Here is a 19,694-nt window from a genome sequence, read left to right as displayed (position 1 = left end):
TTTTGCAATCCTCAAATTTGCAAATGAACCAAGAATCTGTTTGGCAACCTCAACACAGCAAGGTTTGTGCAAAGCTTTTAGTGCAATAACCTCTGCATTACATAAAATCAGTATCATGCAATGGACAACAAATATATATGTATAGCAATAGAATTAAATCCACCCACCACAGCATCTCATTTTCTCCTCCATGTCACCCTGCAAGGCAAAGATGTGGGTGCACAAAGAAGCCTTTATTTCCCTTGCTTGCCTCTACCCAGGTCAGTAATACAGCAGTGTTCTGAGCCAGGCCCAGATAAAAATCCCACTCTGATCCTTACAGAGATTTTGCAAGATACATTTAACATACATATAACATTAACTACAATGACATCTAAGTGATGCTGACCTCTTGTCAGCCTCACTGATGTGGAACCCATTCCTACTTTGCAACCACCAAGTGTGATTGACTCTCTTTTCCTGGGTGTTTTAAGGCCATGATAAGGTTTCATAAACCACAGGTTAAAGGAAGAAGCACAGACCCCATACTGATAACCACATTTAGAGGAAATAAGCTCCTTATCTGTCTAACAGTGGAATGTCAGCTGTCCCTAGCAACCAATGCCATATACCTTTCTCATATCTTCCATATTGGGGTATATCAACCTGCTGCTGAAGTCAGTTAAGGCCTGAAAAAAATTATTTATTACTGAACTTACTAGATGAAACTCCATTGTGGCCATAATGTGCCCATCAAAAAGAACTTCCTTCTTCAGGTATATAGGGAGCAAAAGGAAGGTGCAAGGGTAGCATAAAACCCCTACAGGACAAACTAGGGCAACTGGTGAGGGAGAGGGAGGACAAAGCTGAGCTCTTCGAGTTATTTGCATCTGTATTCCTAGACACAGTCCACAGTAAATCTCCCAATTGGATCAGACAGACACAGGAGGGACACCAGCCCATAAACCGTTAGTACAGATTTGGTGAAGGGGCACTTGGAGGGGCTGGATGTGTTCAAATCAGCAGGCACACAAGAACTTCATCCACAAGGGTGCTAAAGGAATTGGTCAGTGTCATAGAAGAGCTGGTGGCACGGCTGTTTGAGCACTCAAGGTGCTCTGGTCAGGTCCTAGAGGACTGGAAAAGGGCCAATGTGGTCCCTGTTTTTAAGAAGGGGAGGAGGGAGGAACCAGGGAACTATAAGCCAGTTAGTCTCACCTCTATCCTTGGGAAAACTGAAAAAAAATCATTAAGGATCACATTTGTGGGAGCCCAGCAGGGGAAATAATGCTGAAAGGAAATCAGCACGGATTCACTGCAGGTAGATCCTGCCTGACTAACCTTGTTTCTTTTTATGACCAGGTCACAAAATATTTAGATGTAGTAGTTGAGGTACATGTCATCTACCTAGACTTTAAGGTCTTTGATACGGTATCTCATGCTGTTCTCATAAATAAATTGACAGGCTGTGATGTAGATGATTACAGTCATGTGGGTGGCAAATTGGCTTAGGGGTCACACCCAGAGAGTGGTGGTGGACAGGTCGATATTGACTTGGAAAGATGTGGGCAGTGGAGTCTCGCAAGGCTTGGTCCTCGGACTGGTGCTATTCAATGTCTTCATCAGTGACTTGGACAAGGGTGTGGAGAGTACCCTGTCCAAGCAACAGAATTGAATCCACCCACCACAACACCTCATTTTCTCCTCCATGTCACCCTGCAAGGCAAAGATGTGGGTGCATAAAGAAGCCTTTATTTACCTTGCTTCCCTCTACCCAGGTCAGTCACATTCATTTATGTCTACCCGCTTAGGTATTGCATGGTAATATTAATTGCCTAAAAACCTGCACAGCACCAACAGATGAATTGCCAACACTGATCTGGTACGCCACAGACCGCAATCATAAGGAGTAGCCAGTTCCTACATAGTAACAGCAATCTGACACTATTTATTGATAGGGCTTCTCTCATTTGGAGGTCATTTAAGCAGGTCACTGTCTCACATTGAAAATCTGGAGCTACTGACAGTTATTCCAGGTTTGTGCAACTATATAATCCTGCCACATTTTACTAGTTCTCCTCCACCAAAAGTACTGGTTTACACATGGACCATGGCATTTGCTCCATGGGACTGGTGCCTTCTTCAACAGGTCTGTCACAGATAAATTCAGCTGAATATGTCTGCAGCTTTTTAAATGGACTTCTGCATGGCAGCCTAGGAAGGGCAGACCATTCTCTCTCAAAATCCTGCAAACAGTCCTTAGAGAAGCTCAAGTTTAGTCTGTGTATTACCTATACTGAGAGCAGGGGTGGGCAAAATGCAATCCGCTGAGGCCATTCTATCCAGCCCAGGGGGCCCCTAAAAAGTTTAGAAAATTAATATTTATCTGCTCCTGGCTGCCTGTCATGCAGCCCTCAATAGCTTGCCAAAACTCAGTAAGCGGCCATCTGAGAATCAGAGAATTTGCAATTAGGTTTTATCAGAGAATTTGCGATTTTTAAACAGAAAATCAGAATCCTTGAAGATGAACTAGTTATTGAGTTTACTGTACAGCTGTCAGAACAGGCTGATTGCTTACAACTTATCTTGTGGGCCAGGTCATAAGTAGCAGTGAAAGGGCTGCTACATATAAAGAAAAAAAGAAGTTGAGGGGAACTAGAGGAAGAAGGAGAACATTAAGAAACAAGTTAAAATGAACATGTTTTAACACTAGATTGACAAGTCAGCAGGAGTCATCACATAGCATGAACTTCACTTCACAAAAAGGCAAACATTAAGTAAAACCATAACATCCTATTTTATAAGGAAAGAAAAATAGGTTTTTGTTTATATTCAAACTATATATGTCTGTGTAAAAGAAGAAAATCCAAGCTACCTGACCAAAATAAAAATGCTAGAAATGCATTGCATGTGTAATGTCAATTCACAAATACTGCAGCATTGTCAGTTTAATGTCACTAAAAGGAAGAGGGAGAGGAACAATGATTTGTGTGTGTGATACATTACATTAGACTAATTGCATGGTTGGAATAGAATGCATTGTTTCTTAATGTACTCCATTCCTCCTCTAATTTCCTGTAACTTCTCTGTTTTGTTTTTCTTTACGTAACAGCCTTTCCACTGCTGTACTGCAATGCATTTGAAAAACTGGCAAAATCTATTCCAACTATGCAGACGGTCCAATAAGAGATATCCCCCACAAAAATCCTCGACTCTTCCATATTCCCTGGAACATCACAGCTACAACACTACTTCAACACTATGAGAGACAGAAGCACTATTCCTTTAAGACAAAAGTCACAAGAGAAATTTGAAAGAGAACAGGAAATACCAGCTATAAAATAACCCACATATTTACCCCAAATGAAATTGAGAAAATTGCTGCTGTCTTTAACTTTCCTGGTACATGAACGAATTTCTTATTTGAAATCAACAGCAATAAGTTCAGTTGATCACCTTAGATCAGAACAATCAGGGGCCTTGCTTCCCGTTCTAATGAGATACTTAGTCTGTTGGCTATATTTTCAGTATTTCATTTCAGTAACTGAATTTTCCATTGCACTTTGATTTCTGCTCACTTGTGGCTCATTCATAATGTTCAGTTATACATGAATAAACTATTTCTTGGCATCTACGTTGACATGGTTGGTAATGAGAACAAAATTTAACTGAGGCCTTTTTTATTTTGAAGAACTGGTCTCAGCGATTTTTATTTCATTTATAGGCCTCAGAAAAGTAGTATTTTTTATATAAAAGGCACTCCTACTTTGCAATGGGATCACTTTGTAACCAAAGACTTACCTGGGGAAATTATGTAAAAAAAATTCTTGAACTCATCCATCCAGACTTCTGCAAGCCGCCTATTATTTTTGTTAATAATCTGCCCTGTGCCTCCTGGAAAAGTATAAGGAGTGGCTTTTCGGAATACATGTCCAACATGTGAGCAGGTTACAATTTCCAAAGTGCCCCCACACTGCCAAATCTGAAAGCAATAGGACAGTTATTGTATAATTCAAGGTGGCTACATATACTTTAAACCGGTTCTTTTTTCTCTAGTCTTTTCAACCTGAAAAATTCTATCACCCCAGGCCTTTAACAAAACCTAATACTATTTGCTAATGTAAGCAGCCAGTTACAAACTGACCAGAATAAGGATGTTTGGAGGGTAGAGAGTCACACTGAGTCACACCAAGTGTATAAGTACTGAGATGTCAGTAAGAGGCTGCCTGGAAGTGATTAGAAGAGCTGACAGTGTGAACGAAAAAAAAATTGAATATGAAATGTAATAAAGTGACTACATTTACATATTGCTAAGAAGATAAGAAGATTTTAATATTACATTTATTTGTAAAATGTAATGTTAAATCCAGAAATTTTTCTAAGATTCTGGAACTTAAAAGTTTGAAAGACACTGGCAATTTTATTCTGGACCCCAAAAATGGGACCTCACACTTATAAATGTATTTAGCTATTTTGTAGGTATCGACATAGGATTCTGAGCTAATAGGTAAAAGCAAGGAAAGGAATTACCCAAATAATGTATTTGCTGTCATCCATAGGAAGATACTGTAGAAATATGGGCAACACTAGATAGGACCCCCACTCAGAAGAAAGGTACAGCTACCAGGTTGTAAATCACTGAAAGAAGTTTTATAATGGAAATCACACACTGACCTTATACTAACAGGTTAAGCATTCATCACTGATCTAAACCTTACCTTGTCTCCCCAAGCAGCTTCTCTACACACAGATTGTTCTAAACACAAATTTTAATTGATTATCTTTTAAAATGAAAATCCCATATCCAAATTTTTTGTCTCAAGGCTTTGTAGGCTGCTTAACTGTCATTTTCCTTTCTTGATAACAAGGCAGTTTCAGCTATATAATTTCGCCAAAGAACAGAAGAACAAATTACCCCTGCTTGGATGTTAAACTGTTGCAGTCATTGTCCCCTTACCATGTTTACACCTTGAATTATTCAAAAGGGAGCAATTTAATGCCAAAGCAATGTTTGCTTACCCTGAAGGAAATTTCTAGATTCTCTCCACCCCAAATGTCCATTCCAGCATCATATGTTCCAATTTCTTGGAAGTAATCCCTGTCTATTGAAAAAAGGCCTCCTGCCATTGTTGGTGTCCTGAAAAGATGTAAAAGACATATTGAACATCCATGTAAAAAATATAAGCCAAACTGATGCTTACAAACTTTACTATGAAATCCTTTCTATACTGTACTGTAGTGGGGAGGCGAGGGCAGCGGCTCTCCTCTGTGGGCTGCACAAGTGCTACCTGCCTGGCCACATGGTGGAGCTTGCACATGGTAGCCACTGCCATCCACCACCCCATGCTGTGTGCAAACCCCCCCACCCCCCAACTGGCTGGCACCCCCCCCACCAGAAGTGTACCAAGAAGGGGTACACTCTTTAAAAAAAGGTTGAAAACCCCTGCTGTACTGAAAAGTCCTCATTAAGTCTGTACTTATCCTTTGTTTGTTTCCTTCAAATCTATGATTTTCCCTCCTTTTATTTCATACCTGCATTCTACTGCACTACACTAAATTCATTCTTGGAGAAATGGATGGCCTGTGAGATTAATGCTATATAAAGCCTATACTCCCCTGTCACAGTTCAATGGCTTTCGTGTCTATATTTCCAACAGTTCAGGTCTGAAAATAAGTTACCAAACTTACACTAGTTCCACTTCAACAGGTGTTTTCCTCACATCTCAGTTAGCACTCATTAGCTGATGAGTTTCAGCAGAGGAAACAACTTAATAAACACAGAAATTATATCACTCCTCCTTAAAACTGCTATTTACACAGCCAGTGGCATGGAAATAACTGCTACTTGCAGGACAGGTAGAAGACTTCAAACTACAAAGACAGTATCTTAAAAAAAGTTCTAATTTCTTGAAGAAATGTGGCAATAATTTCTTAACAGTCTATTTCAAGAGACAAAAAAGCATAATAGTCTGAGAATTATTAGTTCCATTGCTCATTATCACTGCTTCCATAAAAGCAAAATATACAATCAGGGTTACATATAGAGTTCCTTTATTTTTAGTTATTTAACGTTTCTAAAAATGTGAGAGCTTTCAAATGTATATGTATATATGGAAATTTATATTTATATATGTAATTTTATATGTAAATTCTCCTAAATCTCAATTTCTTAGGTCAATGCTATCCAACTGGTAGCCTTAAGGCTGCATGCAGTCCCTGAAGGATTAGACAGTAGCAGCCGCAAGGGGGCTGGAGCGCCCAAGCTATGCAAATACTTGCCTATACTACAGGTGGGGGGGTACATGTGGCTTGAGGGGGTCTGGAGTTGCATAGCAGGGGACAACTGAGGTTGGGAAGGAAGGGGCAGATCATGTGACGGGGGGTGGACTGAGCTGCTTGTGCTGGTTACATGTGGAATGGTCAGCCTGCACAGCACATGCAGCTCAGGGTTGTGGGGGGATATCAGACTACCCACATTGTGACGAGGGGAGGCGGCAGCTATGTGGAGTGTGGCCCTCAGCTGCCTAGAAGTTAGACAGCTGTCTCACATGATCAGAAAGTTATTCTCATCTCACATACATAAAAGGATACTTTGACTCTGTTATGTTAAATGATACGCTTCTGTCATTTTAGCTTACATACTATTTCTAGCATCGTTAAAAAATGGTCTAAATATTTATGAAAAAGATACCAAATGGACACCCACAATTAAGTGCAAGTGCAACTAACCGTACCTGCAACTATACACAAAACAAATTAGGTTTCTAGCAAACATTACTTTAAAAAAAGAGAAAGATACAAGCTATGAAAAAATTATTTTATGTCTGAACCTCTTAGTAGCATAAAAAGTAAAAGTGCTTCCTAAGTCAAAGTAAGTTAGCTTCCCTTGTACCTAAAAAGACATTAGAAATAATCCTTAGACAACATTAGAAATACAACAGGTCATTATATACGGTTTTATTTGTTTCACAGTATCAAAAATTCAGTCTTCTAGAGTACATGGGAGGCAAAAGAAAGGTAAACATCATTATGACCTTGCATCTCAAATTTCAAGTGTGTAAGAAAATCTCATTTTCATTAAAATTAATTCAGGAATTAAAGTTAAAATCTTCAGAATAATCCTAAAGTGACATATCTGATAGGGTTGTGCAAAGTTTCAGTAGCCGATTTGATCCGGAGGAGATTCGGCCCAATTCGGCGACAGAATCTCCACATCCGAATGGAATTGGGAGACTAATTAAAAGGTCCGAATTCAATTGGAAGCCCCCGAATTGATTGGGAAAAGATTTGGTGCCGCTTCAGAGACTCTGCCATGGACTAAACAGGCAGCAGTCCTCCCACACTAGACACCGCTGCCTCCAGTTGGTAAGTCTGTTGTGGTAGACAGAGGGGAGAGAGAAGGGGTGTGGGAGAGGGAGGGATTGGGGCTAGGACAAGCTTCCCAGCAAGGGTGGGGGGCACAGGACTCAGGATTCAGAGAGGGGGTGGGGGGCCACGGGATGTGGGTACGGCAGCACTCAGAGTGGGGGTTAGGCAGGCGGAGCTGACTCAGTGCAGAAGGGGGCAAGCAGCAGCAGGGCATAGCCCACCGCTTGCCCAACTGGGGAGGGGAGGTGGAGGGAGCGTGGGATGAGAGATCGTCAGCTGCCCGGAGCAAGCCACTCCCACATCCTGCCCCAGCTAGGCAAATAGCAGCAAGGAAAAGCCCTCGCTCTAAGTGCTGTTGTGCCTGCATCCCATGCCCCCCTGCCCCCACCTTCCTGAGTCCCATGCCCCCTGCCCTGGCTGGGCAGATTGTCCCAGCCCCAATCCCTCCCTCCCCCATGCCCCTTTCTTCCCTCCTCTGCCCACCACAACAGATTTACCAACTGGAGGCAGCTGTACCCAGCATGGTGAGGCCTGCTGCCTGTTTAGTCTATGGCCGAATCTCTGAAGCAGCGCTGAATCTTCAGATCAGATCTGGCCGAATAGAATCGGGACAGTAATTCAAATCTTCGAATTGAATCACTGTCCCTCCGAATCATCTGAATCCAAATCCAATGTGTATACTTGCTGCTCTGCACAGGCCTAATATCTGATTATTTAATAATTAGACTACTATAATAATAATAATAATAAGTTAACAACAATAGCAAGATCTCCATGTCATACCAATTTGACACTGTTACTTTAAATATGTCAAAATGACAATAAAACTTATATTGTTAATTACCGATATATTTGAAGCTAACCTGGGAAAGACAATAAAAGAGGGCAATGAAACTTTTTTTTCTCCTGAAATGGATGCAATAAATTTTAGTTACCTGACAGGAAGGGTCCGATCACCTTTCCTTCGGTCCATCTCCCTCTGAGGAACAGGATACCAGCGGAAATTCAATTTCCAGTTGAACCCGCCATAGGTCATATCAGAGCCCGCCATATATTCAAAGGTGTCATCGCTAATTACATCAATGATGGGACACACTACAGTTCTCCTAGAGAAAGAAGTGCCAGAACCTATTAGTTGAAGTGACAGACTGCTCTGAATTTTTTTGGTCTTTGTTCTTATTTATTATATATTACAGAAATGATAATAAACACCACAGCATGCAAAGCTTCTTTTGGTTGTTTCTAAAATACATATATTTAACAGGTTATAAGCATTTTACCCCTGTGTGTTACTGTGTTTGCCAACAAGCCAAATAAGCCCTTGTTCATACTGAAACTTTTTTGTAATTTAAGAAATAAACGGTCAGTTTTTATTTTACATTTGGTATAAATTACTCTGCATCAGCAATACTCAAAACAATGTTACTAGATGGGATATTGCTATATTCTTTAACTGCAGAAAACACAACCACATCACATTTTGTGGACAGTCAAATTCTTGCTCTGCCTCCTCCTCCATAAAAGTGCCTTCACAATAGGGCTGTATAGTGTAAATTGACATACTGTATGTTTTTTTAAAAAAATCATCAGCAGCATCATAGCTGAATTCTAGGTTTCCAGCTACAGTATATGAGAGTGGCTCAGGCAGTCCCCCTAACTTTAAAGCAAACAATGCCCTGCAGATCACTTTTTATTTTACAGTCCTGTATACATTCACAGATAAATGTGTAATATTCAAAATATAGCCTTTATATACATGAAGAAATCATTGTGAGGACCCAAGAAGAATAACTCAAACTTAACTATTTCTAAACCAGTTCGTTTTCCATGCAGTTAAGGCCTTGTTTGTTCTTTAAGGTAATTATAATAGGGAAAGCTAAAAAATAAATGTACTGGCTATGTGGGAGTCTCTTTAAAAAAGAAAGGAAAAAAAGACAATGTATATAAAAATAGTTAAGATCATATAACTGCTGCCTCAACTTGACAGTATGCTACTTTAGTATAATGGGTAACTATCTGGATTAGATATCTAGATATAACATGCACATTAAACAATAAGTTCCAAATCTGAATTCAAACAAGGACAATTATTGCCATCCTTTTATTCTGTAGTCATAAGGCTATACATGTTTATTAAAAGTCTGAGCCTCTTCTAATTTCTAAGCCTCTATAAATAATGGTTAAGGCATGTTTAAGTGGCACTTAATGCATACATTGGTGTCTCAATATGACAGTTATTGAAACACTAGCCAACTGCTCGTCAAGAATGATGGGGGGGTGGGATTGAAGGGGAGGGGGCAGGGGCTGGGATGGAGTGCTCCCACCTAACGCCCCATGCTGCTGCTGTTCTGCCTCTTGCAGGGAGTGGGGTGGGGGAGCTGAGGCCAGTGCTGCTGGTCTCGGCTCCCCCACCTTCTGTCCAGTGGTCAGTGAGGCTTTGGAATCATGGTGGCGCTCCCCCACGCTTGGAGCACTCTGGCTGGCTGCTTCCATCAGCCAATCAGAGCACGAATAAAGCGTGACAGACAGACAGACAGACAGACAGACAGCTTTTATATTATTAGAATGCTGTAATAATCTATGAACTCTGCTACAGCTTTACTTTGCAAGCTAGATTTTTTTAAAACAACATAGGAAAGCTATGTTGAGGGCATCAGAGGGTTATGCAGGTGATATTTTGGATGAGAAAACTTGTAAATGGGAAGGTGTACTAAGAAAGTAAAAAACAGACACAAGGAACACTAACATCTTCCCCAGACAGCTCTGCAAGTAGACCTCAACCTAAGGATGTAACAGAGCGTAAGCTCTTCTTTTATACTGCTTGAACTAGCAGATGCTAACCATCGGTAAATGATGACAGCAACAAAAACATCGGCTCTTAACTATGCGTCAGGCTTGTAATTAAGCATTTGCACCAGGCCCAATCAAACAGCTCAAAGGACATGCTCATTTTCTTTGTCAGCTATGGTCAGAAGAAATTCGCCTTGGCCTGTTCCTCCAGGAAAGGAAGAGTTTGATAAGGCTAAAGCAGCTGAATATGTGAGCTAGGGCTTTTACTTTTACCATGTTTTCATTAGAATGACACAAAAAAGTGCAGGTAAGTTTAGTTTAGACTAGACCAGAGTTTTGATTTTTTAAATCTCTAGCCATTCTTGGAGTTAAGATTATTATTTAGAATTATTTAACATACAGCACCTACTTGGGTTTACTTGTGGGTGGCTCCCACAATCATTTAATTAAGGATCCCAAAGATAGACAACTGAAAGAGAGTAATGCAATATGGCTTTATTTATAAACCTAAACAAAATGATACAAAATGACAACAAAGGAGAGGAAAACAATATATAAAGCAACTAGCTTTAGTTTTATTTACACAATGCTTTGAGGGAAGAGGGGTCCAAAGCAGGTAAAATAATCTGTGGACGCATGCTGATGGTCTTGTCTTCCTTACTGTAGGCTCCTAAAGACATCTTTCATGTACCTCTACATCATAATTTGTCTATGTACATAAGCTTTACCTAGTTTAGCAATTCCTCACCTCAAAAAATGTAGGGTATGTATGTCTAAGACCACATATTAATATTTACATCATATTATTGTTGGTTTGTTACCATAGCATATTGTTAAAATGTGGCTGTAAACTTTGCAACTCAAAATTGCCCTATAGTACAGAAACATTTATCCTGTACCATGCGTCATCCTACCTGCTGTACTGACTGGAATATAAGACAAGGTTCCCTTCACCCCCTCACTCCGCATCAGCATGGGGAGGAAAAAACCTTTGTATTTGAGCCAGATCTACCCCCACCACCATTAAATACATTGTCATTAAACTGCTGCTAGAAGAAACAGGTGCTCAGTCACGGAAGTCAACTATGAAGTTGATTAAATGCAGCCAATAAAAACACATAGCTTCTGTTGGGCAAACACTGATGGAAACGTTTTTTCTTTTGGCGTGGCCTTAAAAACAAAAACCAGACCAAAAAACAGGTGGGTGTTCCATCCACAGAGAACTGGCATCCAGCCTGGAAGTACTGTAATATCAAACCAGCATCAGGAGGGCCAGAACCAGCCCTGACACCCTCCCCTTGGTGCCAAAATTGCTACAGCTGATTTTAGCTACAAGATGCTGAAGTTAACCAGGTTTGTTTGTTTGTTTTTTTTTTTTTTTTTACAAGTTCTATTAAAAACACTCATCATCACGCTACACTTACAAAGCTACACATGTTAAACATCTTTGTTTTACCAAGACTTCATAGGCCAGAAACAACTACATATCAAAAATGTGCAACTATATTAAACCATTAAACAATGAACATCAACTTCCCACAAACAATAAACCCTTACAGAACTCTTTTTCTTTCATACAGAACCCCACGAAAAACCTGTTACCTCAGTAACCACCTGAAACTCTCTGGCCCTTCCATCAGTTCTCTTTGTTATTTTAGTGAAACAAGTGTGTCCAGTCCTTTTTCCTCCACCTCTTCCTCTCCAATCTCTCCCTTGTCCTGACTGATGTAGTATTTCAGTTCACGCAGCTCCACTTTCAGGCACTCTTTCAGTGATAAGCCAACTCCTTAAACAGCTGGAGGTTTCTTACTTACCATCAACTAGCTTTAACATATGTTAATATAAAGTCCTTAATAACATTTCTTCCAGTCCCTTTCGTATGAGTCTGTATAGTGCCATTTCCCGTGCTAACAACAAGTTTTTTTTGTGACAACTCAGAAAGCAGCAGGCTCTTTCCCACACTCGCTTTACATATATACATTCCCAAAACATGTCCCACTGTTTCTTGCTCCCCACATCTGTAACTTGGGTACCTTGATAAGTTTGTCAAGCCCCATCTGTTGCACTTCTCTCACCAGCAAGATATGTCTTACAACCACCCACACCAGGTCAGTATGTTCAACTTTTAGTTGTTTATCCACCACTGCTCCCCACACTTCCCTTCCGTGAAGTTTCCCACTGGCACCATCCTGTCTCTCTCCCTTACCACTTCCACCAATTTTTTTTATGATCCTTCAGGACTTCCAGCTCTAACTTTCCTATTTTATACCGCTGTATAACTCCTTCCATCCTGATGTAATTAATCGGAGGTTACCACACCCATGTACTCTTCAAAAGAAGTCTGATATCTTCTATTTCCTCAAAATTGCAGCTGTGTGAAATTGGGTGATATGCACTGCTTTCCTCTCTCCCTCCATTACCACCTTGTATAGTGTGCTTACATATTTTGCACAGATGAACAGTTGTAAGTCTGGCAGCCCTCATCCCCCCATTTCTCTTGCTTTGTACAGTTCAGCTGCAGCCAGCCATTTTCTTTTGACATTCCAGGACAATATGCATATTTCCCCCATACTTTTGTTATCTGCCATGCCAGTGTGAATACAACTCAAGTATATAATAGAATAAATCAGCAGCAACACAGCTTTAAACATTGCCACTTTTCCAGCAAAAAACAGTGTTCTCCTGGACCATAATAAAAGTATTTTCCATAGCTTTGCCATCACCTTTCCCCATACTATATTATCTTTTCCTTTGGCATTTATTGGGAACCCAAGCATTCTGATTTCTCTTATTTGAAGGCCCAGCTTCTCCAAGCCCCTCCAGTTCTCCACTCCTACTATTGTGCTTCTCAATGCATTTTGTTTAGCCCTGTCACTCCTCCATACTCTGATGTACGTTTTAGCCCTGTTTCCATTGAAAGTCTATCTCTAACCACTACATTTATAGAACACATTTTACCTCACCCCCTCCCAGAATCTTTACTCTGTTTATAACCCAATTTTTTCTTATTCTTTATGCCAACAGCTCCATGCCACTCACAAACAGTAGTGTGTGGGGGCAGTAGTGACAGGGGGCACCCTGGTCTCACCCGTCTGGATTTTAAAGGCCCTGCATGAGTACCCATTCATTTGGATTTAACTCTCTGCTTCTCTATACAATAACCTTATCCAGCATGTACATTTTTCTGGGGACCCCATTTTTCCTAGCACTCCAAATATGTAATCATGATCTACTCTATCATATGCTCTTTCTAAATCTAGATTTGTTAGAACTGTGTTTGTTTTCCTCTTGTAGATGTGGGTCAGTGCATCTCTCATCAAACTGCTTGCTTCATAGATCCACCTACCTGATACTGTGCATACTTGGTCTTCATGTATTATTTTCTGGGGGTTTTCCTTATCCTCAAAAGCCAGCACCTTGGCCATTAATTTATAATCCATATTAAGAAGCATAATCAGTCTCCAGTTTTTCAAGAGTTCCTTCTCCCCTTTCTTGAAGAATAAGATCACAACGCCTCTTGTAAAAATCTTTCCCTGCGTCTCCTGTTTCCACTATTTCCTTGAACACTTTCGCTATAACCCTCCCTACCTATGCCCAAAACTTCTCATAAAAGTCTTCTGCTCTTCATGATTTCCTTTGTTTAAAGGTTTTTAAATTCCTCCACTTCCTTTAAGCTCATCTTTTTTTTTTCCATCTTCTTTGTTTCCTCCTCCTCTACTTTCGTTTCAATTTCTTCCAAGAAATCCTTCATCATCTTCCTGCCTGTTTCCTTCTTCTGGTATAGCTCTTCAGAAAATCTTTCCACCACCTTCAACACCACTGCTTGCTTTTCCACCACGGTACCACCACCTTCCCACACTGCTTTAAGCTCTCCTTTTGCCGCCTTCACTCTGGCCAAAAAGTATCAGGACTACTCTTTGTTCTTTCCCACCCAGGGTGTGCATGCTAAGAACATTTTCTCTCTCATCTTTCCTTTAAACCAGGTTTCTAACTCTTGCCTTTGTTTCTTTAAGCTCTTCTTGTATCGGTCTTCCTTCAGTAGCTTCCTTTAGCAGCTCCTGTATCTTTCTTTGCAGCTGTCTTATCTCTTTTGCTTTTTTCCCCATGCATTTTTGGTTTTCCTTCCTGAAAAAGTATTCCGTTCTCCTCTTTGCCATTATCTACCCTATGGTACTCCCAAAATATTTCATCAATGTTCACCACCTGTTATACCCCTCATGTACACTTGACATATCTCTTCACCTTGTAACAGCTGCACATTTAACTTCCACAGTCCCTTCCCTCTCATGGGGCTCTTACCAAGACTCATTTCTACCTTCAACATCTGGAGACCACTAAAAGCCACATGTATGGCTTCTTTCTTTCGTATCCTTATTCCTTTTGATACGAGCACAAAGTCAATTCTCGATTGTTTCTTTCCACTCGGGTCTATTCTACTGACAACTTTCTCCCCTGCCCACACATCTCTTAGCAACTCTTCTTTTATTATATTTAACAGTCCAGATGAGCTGTCTAAAGCTCTGTTTCCTCCATTCCCTGTTCTATTGCTTCTTCCCCTGTTGTATACTGTCCCCTGTTCAATATGCAATTGAAATCTCCCACTGTTATGCACAGCTTCCCCCTGACCATGTAAACAGTTAGCTTTCTAAGCCCTCCCTCTCCGGCGATTCATATACATTGAAAAGTTTTAATTCTGTTCCCCTGAATGACGGTATCATTTGTTGCCATCTGCCACTGATGACTTCTTCCACCTGCTTTGTTCTCAGCTCTGTGTTTTTAAGTAACATTGCAACCCCTGCTGCTTTTTCTCAGTTGTCTCTGACCACCAAGATGGTCCTCATCTCCATCTTTTCTCAGTGTTTATAATCCCTCTCTCCTGGTATACCACATTCTTGTAGGCAGACTGTCTGCCCTTCCTTACTTTGACACTGGTTCAATCCTTTTCCATCTTTTCCTTGTTAAGATACTCCTGATGTTAAGTGAAAATACTGTCAATGCCATTTTATGCTTGTTTTAAAATGAGTGCACCTGTCCTTCTAAAGTTCGTCCATGCTTGCTTTGAACTTAGTTCACCTGTCCCTTCAATGTTTGTCTATGCTACTGCTTAGGATGGTTGATAACTCCCCCTCCTTCACTTGCATCTCAGCAGCCTTTTAAAGCTGTTGGATCACTCACATTTAGGAAGGCTTGCATGTTCCTACCTCCCCACTGCTTCCCACTTCTTGTTTCCACTCCTGGCTGGAGCCCAGAGGTGTAAGTAGCAGGAAACTGCTCTGCCTCTTCCTCCAACTCACCTCCCTCATCAGCTTTCTTTTTCCTGGTCTTCAGCCCCTGCATTTTCTTTCTTTCCCCAGCCTCTCCCCAATTCTCTCTCTTGCTCTATCTCCACTTCCATTGTGTGTAAGGTGTCTTTTTTGTTCCCCACCCCTGGCCTCCACGTCTGAGCTGTTTGCTGTTCCTGCTTTCTCTTTCATTTGTCTCCTATCTCCTCCTGCACTACCTCAATCACAGACATTTTACCCCCACTCCTTTGTTCCAGTCGCCTGCGGGTTTTCTTCTACCATTTCTACTTGAGTGTCCAAGCCCTCCTCTCTTCCTTTGGGTTTTTCTGTTCCTCAGGGGGTCTGACTATACTTGAAAAGGCTCTGGGGCATCTATGATACAAGTGCCCTTCTCCCTTACAGTGAGGGATTTCTAACACTCTGCTGCTCTATGCCCCATCCCTTCACATCCATAGCACACTGAGGAAGTAGTGTGTGAACAGGAACTGTACCTTTCTGCATTTGCTGCACTCTTTTGGTTGCCCATGGTACGTTATAAAATCCATGTGTCCTGACCTGAATCACTGCCAGCAGATGCAGCACCTCACCTGACCTCTACTCATCTGCTTGTAACACTACCTTCGCCCTCCAAAATCTTGTCTAAATACCATATTTGTCCCTTTCTTCCTCTATTGACATGGCCCTTTGGCCATACTTTTCGATCCATCTTTCTGTGTCTTCTGCTTCTAGTAAATCTGTATACTTTCATTCTTCCCCTGTTGTATACTGTCCCCTGTTCAATATGCAATTGAAATCTCCCACTGTTATGCACAGCTTCCCCCTGACCATGTAAACAGTTAGCTTTCTAAGCTCTCCCTCTCCAGCGATGCATCTACATATACTATACTCTGGCGATGCATATATATATACTATAATCACACTTTCTCTTGACTTTTCCCCTACTACTAACTTTATCCCTCTTAATTCCTTCCTCTCATTTCTCTACATATTTCTTCCAAAAGTTCTCACACCTTTCTCCATCCCAGTAAGTCAACTCCCATGTCTTTCTGTTCAAGAAAGCAAATCAGGCTACTGAGATGCTGTACCTGTCACATGTAGCTCACTTCTACATTGTGCTTGGGGAGGGACAGAGCCTGAGCAGGGTCTGACAGTAACAGAGGACAGGAAGTCTGCACGGGGAAGAAGTTGACAGGACAGAGGACAAGGGAGGACCTGACCCCTCCCCATCCACACCAGCTACTATTTTCTCTGCTGTAGTTGTGGGAGGGGGATGAATTCAAGGCTACACTCCAATAATTAGATTCTACATCTGGAAAAATGTAACAAATGCATGTATTTTCCATATATACAAAATATAATTACTGGGGGAGGGATGTCATACATTTGAGTAAATATGGTAGTTGTTTACTGGTGTACAGTGAATCGCATGATGAGTTAAACACTCAGGCCCAGATTTGTGCCTGGCTGAGACCAAACACTTCATTCATAGGTACTTAGTCTTGTTTGTTTTTTTACTTGTGTTAGAACTTCCGTATTTCCTCCATTGCAAACCAATATGCTGGGAAATTATAATATTAATCTACTACTCCAAAGTACCCAATTATATTCTGCAGCCGCAGGGAAAAAGTACAAAAAGTAAGGTTCTTAAATTGTAAGAAGGGGAATTTAGGTTGGCTATAAAGAACTTTAACTCTGAGAGTAGTTAATCACTGGCACAGATTATCTAGACAGACTGTGGAATCTCGGTCTTTGAAAGTTTAAGTGCAGGTTAGATAAACATTTATTCAAGATGTTTGTTCAAGAGATCAGGGGCTGACAACCTATGTCGCATGGGCTAGGGACAACACATGAAGAGAGCATATCTAGCTTACCAAGATTTTATCTAGCCTAACAGTATACAGCAGAGGCAGGAGGGACATGCACCTGCACGGACATACTAGATGGAAGGAGAAGTGGGGGATGAAGAGAAGGCTAGGGGAGGGGAAGAAAAAATATAGATCAGCCACTCACAGCAGCATTTGACAGAGGAGAAAACAATGGCAGCATGTGGAGACATGGCAAATTGGGAGCAGTGAAAGCAGCGGCATTCTTATGACTGAGATGAGTTAAATTAGGCCTGCTGTTGAAAAAAGGTTGCTCACCCCTGATTTAGACAAGAATGATCCTACCCTCAGCAGAACTGGGACTAAGTGATCTCCTGAGGTTCCCTCCCAAGCCATATTTTTGTTGGATTTTATGTTTGGCTAAACTAATAAGCTAGATTAGGTGTGTGTAACAGAGCACAGGGTGTGCTCTGTTACTTGCAGGGGCCCGGGCAGCAGCAAGGCAGCCTGCAGCTGGCTGCAATCTCAGTTGGGTACAACTTCCTGATTGGGAACGGGGCCCAGCTGCGCCCTATAAGAACAGGGGCTCTGAACAGTAAAGCCAGAGGCTAATAGGTGGGATAACAGCGCCTGGCTGAGCTGCTGCTCTGGGAACATCTTTGGAGCTATGCAGATGGCTGGAGGCTCCTGGTTCTGGGGCATGACCTAAAACTACACCCTGCTGGGTCTGGACGGTGTGGTGGGACTGCCGGTGGTGGGGCAGTCTCCAGGAAGTGTCGTACCTGGGGCCTTCCCAGTAAAGGGCAAGTATGGGGCACCAGAAAGCCTCAGCCCCTGCTGCATTGTGGGTGACCCTATGGAGGGGAAAGGCTAGGGGAACACACCCCGAAGAAAAAAGCAATAGCTCAGACTCATGGCGAGTTCTGAAGCAGGGCTCCAAGGTCAGGAAGGGACCTGGGACAGTGCCCAGACTCACTGCAAGCTCTGAGTCTGCAAAAAGGAGCCAGGAGTGACGCTACAGGGAGGTAGGGTCCTGATCTTTCAGAGAACTATACAAGAAGCTCCCGGGGCAAAGGGATTAGGGATTGCTGAGGCTCAGTGTAGGGCAGGGGATAAGTTTGGGGATACTAATAAACCTAGTGTGGGGCATATGGGGCTTGGAGTCCTGAAAGGGAATGAGGCTTGGAGCCCAGAGTTATGTTGGGGCTTGGAGCCCTGAACTTATAGGGGGCTGTTAGCCTTAAGTGTAACCTGGCTGGGAGCCTGAGGAACAGTAAAGGGATGGGAGCCCAAGTGATTGAGTGGCCAGGGCTTACGCCAAACAAGCAGGCCAGATGCTAGGACAAACAGATTAAGTCCATGTGTGAGGCCACAGATGTCATCTGTGAGGCATGGGTGGATGGAGCCATGTGCATCAGCCCTTGGCATCAGGGCATGTAAATGGGCAGCCTCCTACCTTGTTAAGATCTATCAGTCATCATCAAGGCATAGCAGGTGAGGTAGGCAGGTGGTTTGCCCAGAGACAAGTGGGTGGCCCTACATTTAGACTGGCCCCAGGATGCCCACTTGGAATATTTGTTAACCAGTGAACAAACCAAACAGAAAAAGAACATTAACAAATAAACTGATAATTACCGGTCAGCTTTAATCCGTGCCAAGAGAGGTTCAAGCCATCCTACAGTACATTCACAGTGAGCATCTAAGAAGGTAATAACCTGGCCTTTGGAAACTGCAGCCCCCTTTAACCTGGCTCTGATCAATCCAGAACGCTGCTCCATTCGAATCACATGAACTGGAACTTTTAACTTTTTCACATAGTTTTCCAGTGGTCTCTTCAAGAAATCTGTAAAATATGGACAACTGGTGAGAAACATGAAATAAACTAACACATTGTGCTGATCTGACAGACTCAGCATGCTGCTGGGGTCCACACCATTGTTTCTCAACATGTGGGTTCCAAGGCTATATGAAAGGGTTGCGAACAAACTTTAAAAAGGGATCAACACACTTTAAGAATGGGTTCTGCTTTAAAAGAGAAAAACATGAAAAACTGTGGCTTTTCCCTTCCAGGCTGTCAGAATTCCAGCTTGCAAGGGGCTGCTTGGGGCCCCCTCTGCTCCTCTACCCTATCCACATACCCACCAACTGCCCCACAAACTGGGGCCAGGGGGAAATGGGTTGGGAGGGGCACTGGGCCAGGGCTGGTCAATGTTTACAAATGGGTCCTAGTACACAAAAAGTTGAGAACCACTGGTTTAGATTTTTCAATAAGTCTTTTTTAAACAAAAAACACCACACTCTTAATAAGAAGCCCATATAAAATTATACTTAACTTATGCAATGTAGAAGTATAACACTGCAAAAAAGAACTCTTAGTAGCAGTCTTGGAAATCTCAAGAGAGCTGACCAAAAGGTGATCATTTGTTGCTGCAGCTCTAGGTGTACAAGCTCT

The 19,694-nt window shown here is 41.9% G+C and overlaps 1 protein-coding gene across 1 annotated transcript in view; it reads right to left on the bottom strand.

Annotated features, from left to right (window-relative positions):
* GALNT1 (polypeptide N-acetylgalactosaminyltransferase 1) overlaps positions 1-19,694 on the bottom strand; it is a 200,915-nt gene that overhangs the window by 29,210 nt on the left and 152,011 nt on the right. Inside the window, exons 6-9 of the mRNA XM_019540745.1 lie at positions 18,878-19,085; positions 8,283-8,453; positions 4,999-5,116; positions 3,781-3,961 (exon numbers count right to left, since the gene is read on the bottom strand). Of these exons, the coding sequence (XP_019396290.1) occupies positions 3,781-3,961; positions 4,999-5,116; positions 8,283-8,453; positions 18,878-19,085 (678 nt within the window). The remainder of the gene's footprint in view (positions 1-3,780; positions 3,962-4,998; positions 5,117-8,282; positions 8,454-18,877; positions 19,086-19,694) is intronic.

Source organism: Crocodylus porosus, unplaced genomic scaffold, assembly GCF_001723895.1.
Source record: "Crocodylus porosus isolate Cpor-Errol unplaced genomic scaffold, CroPor_comp1, whole genome shotgun sequence".
Lineage (NCBI taxonomy): Eukaryota > Metazoa > Chordata > Crocodylia > Crocodylidae > Crocodylus > Crocodylus porosus.
The sequence above is the reverse complement of the archived record's forward strand: the minus strand, read 5'-3'. Positions and strand labels throughout refer to the sequence as shown.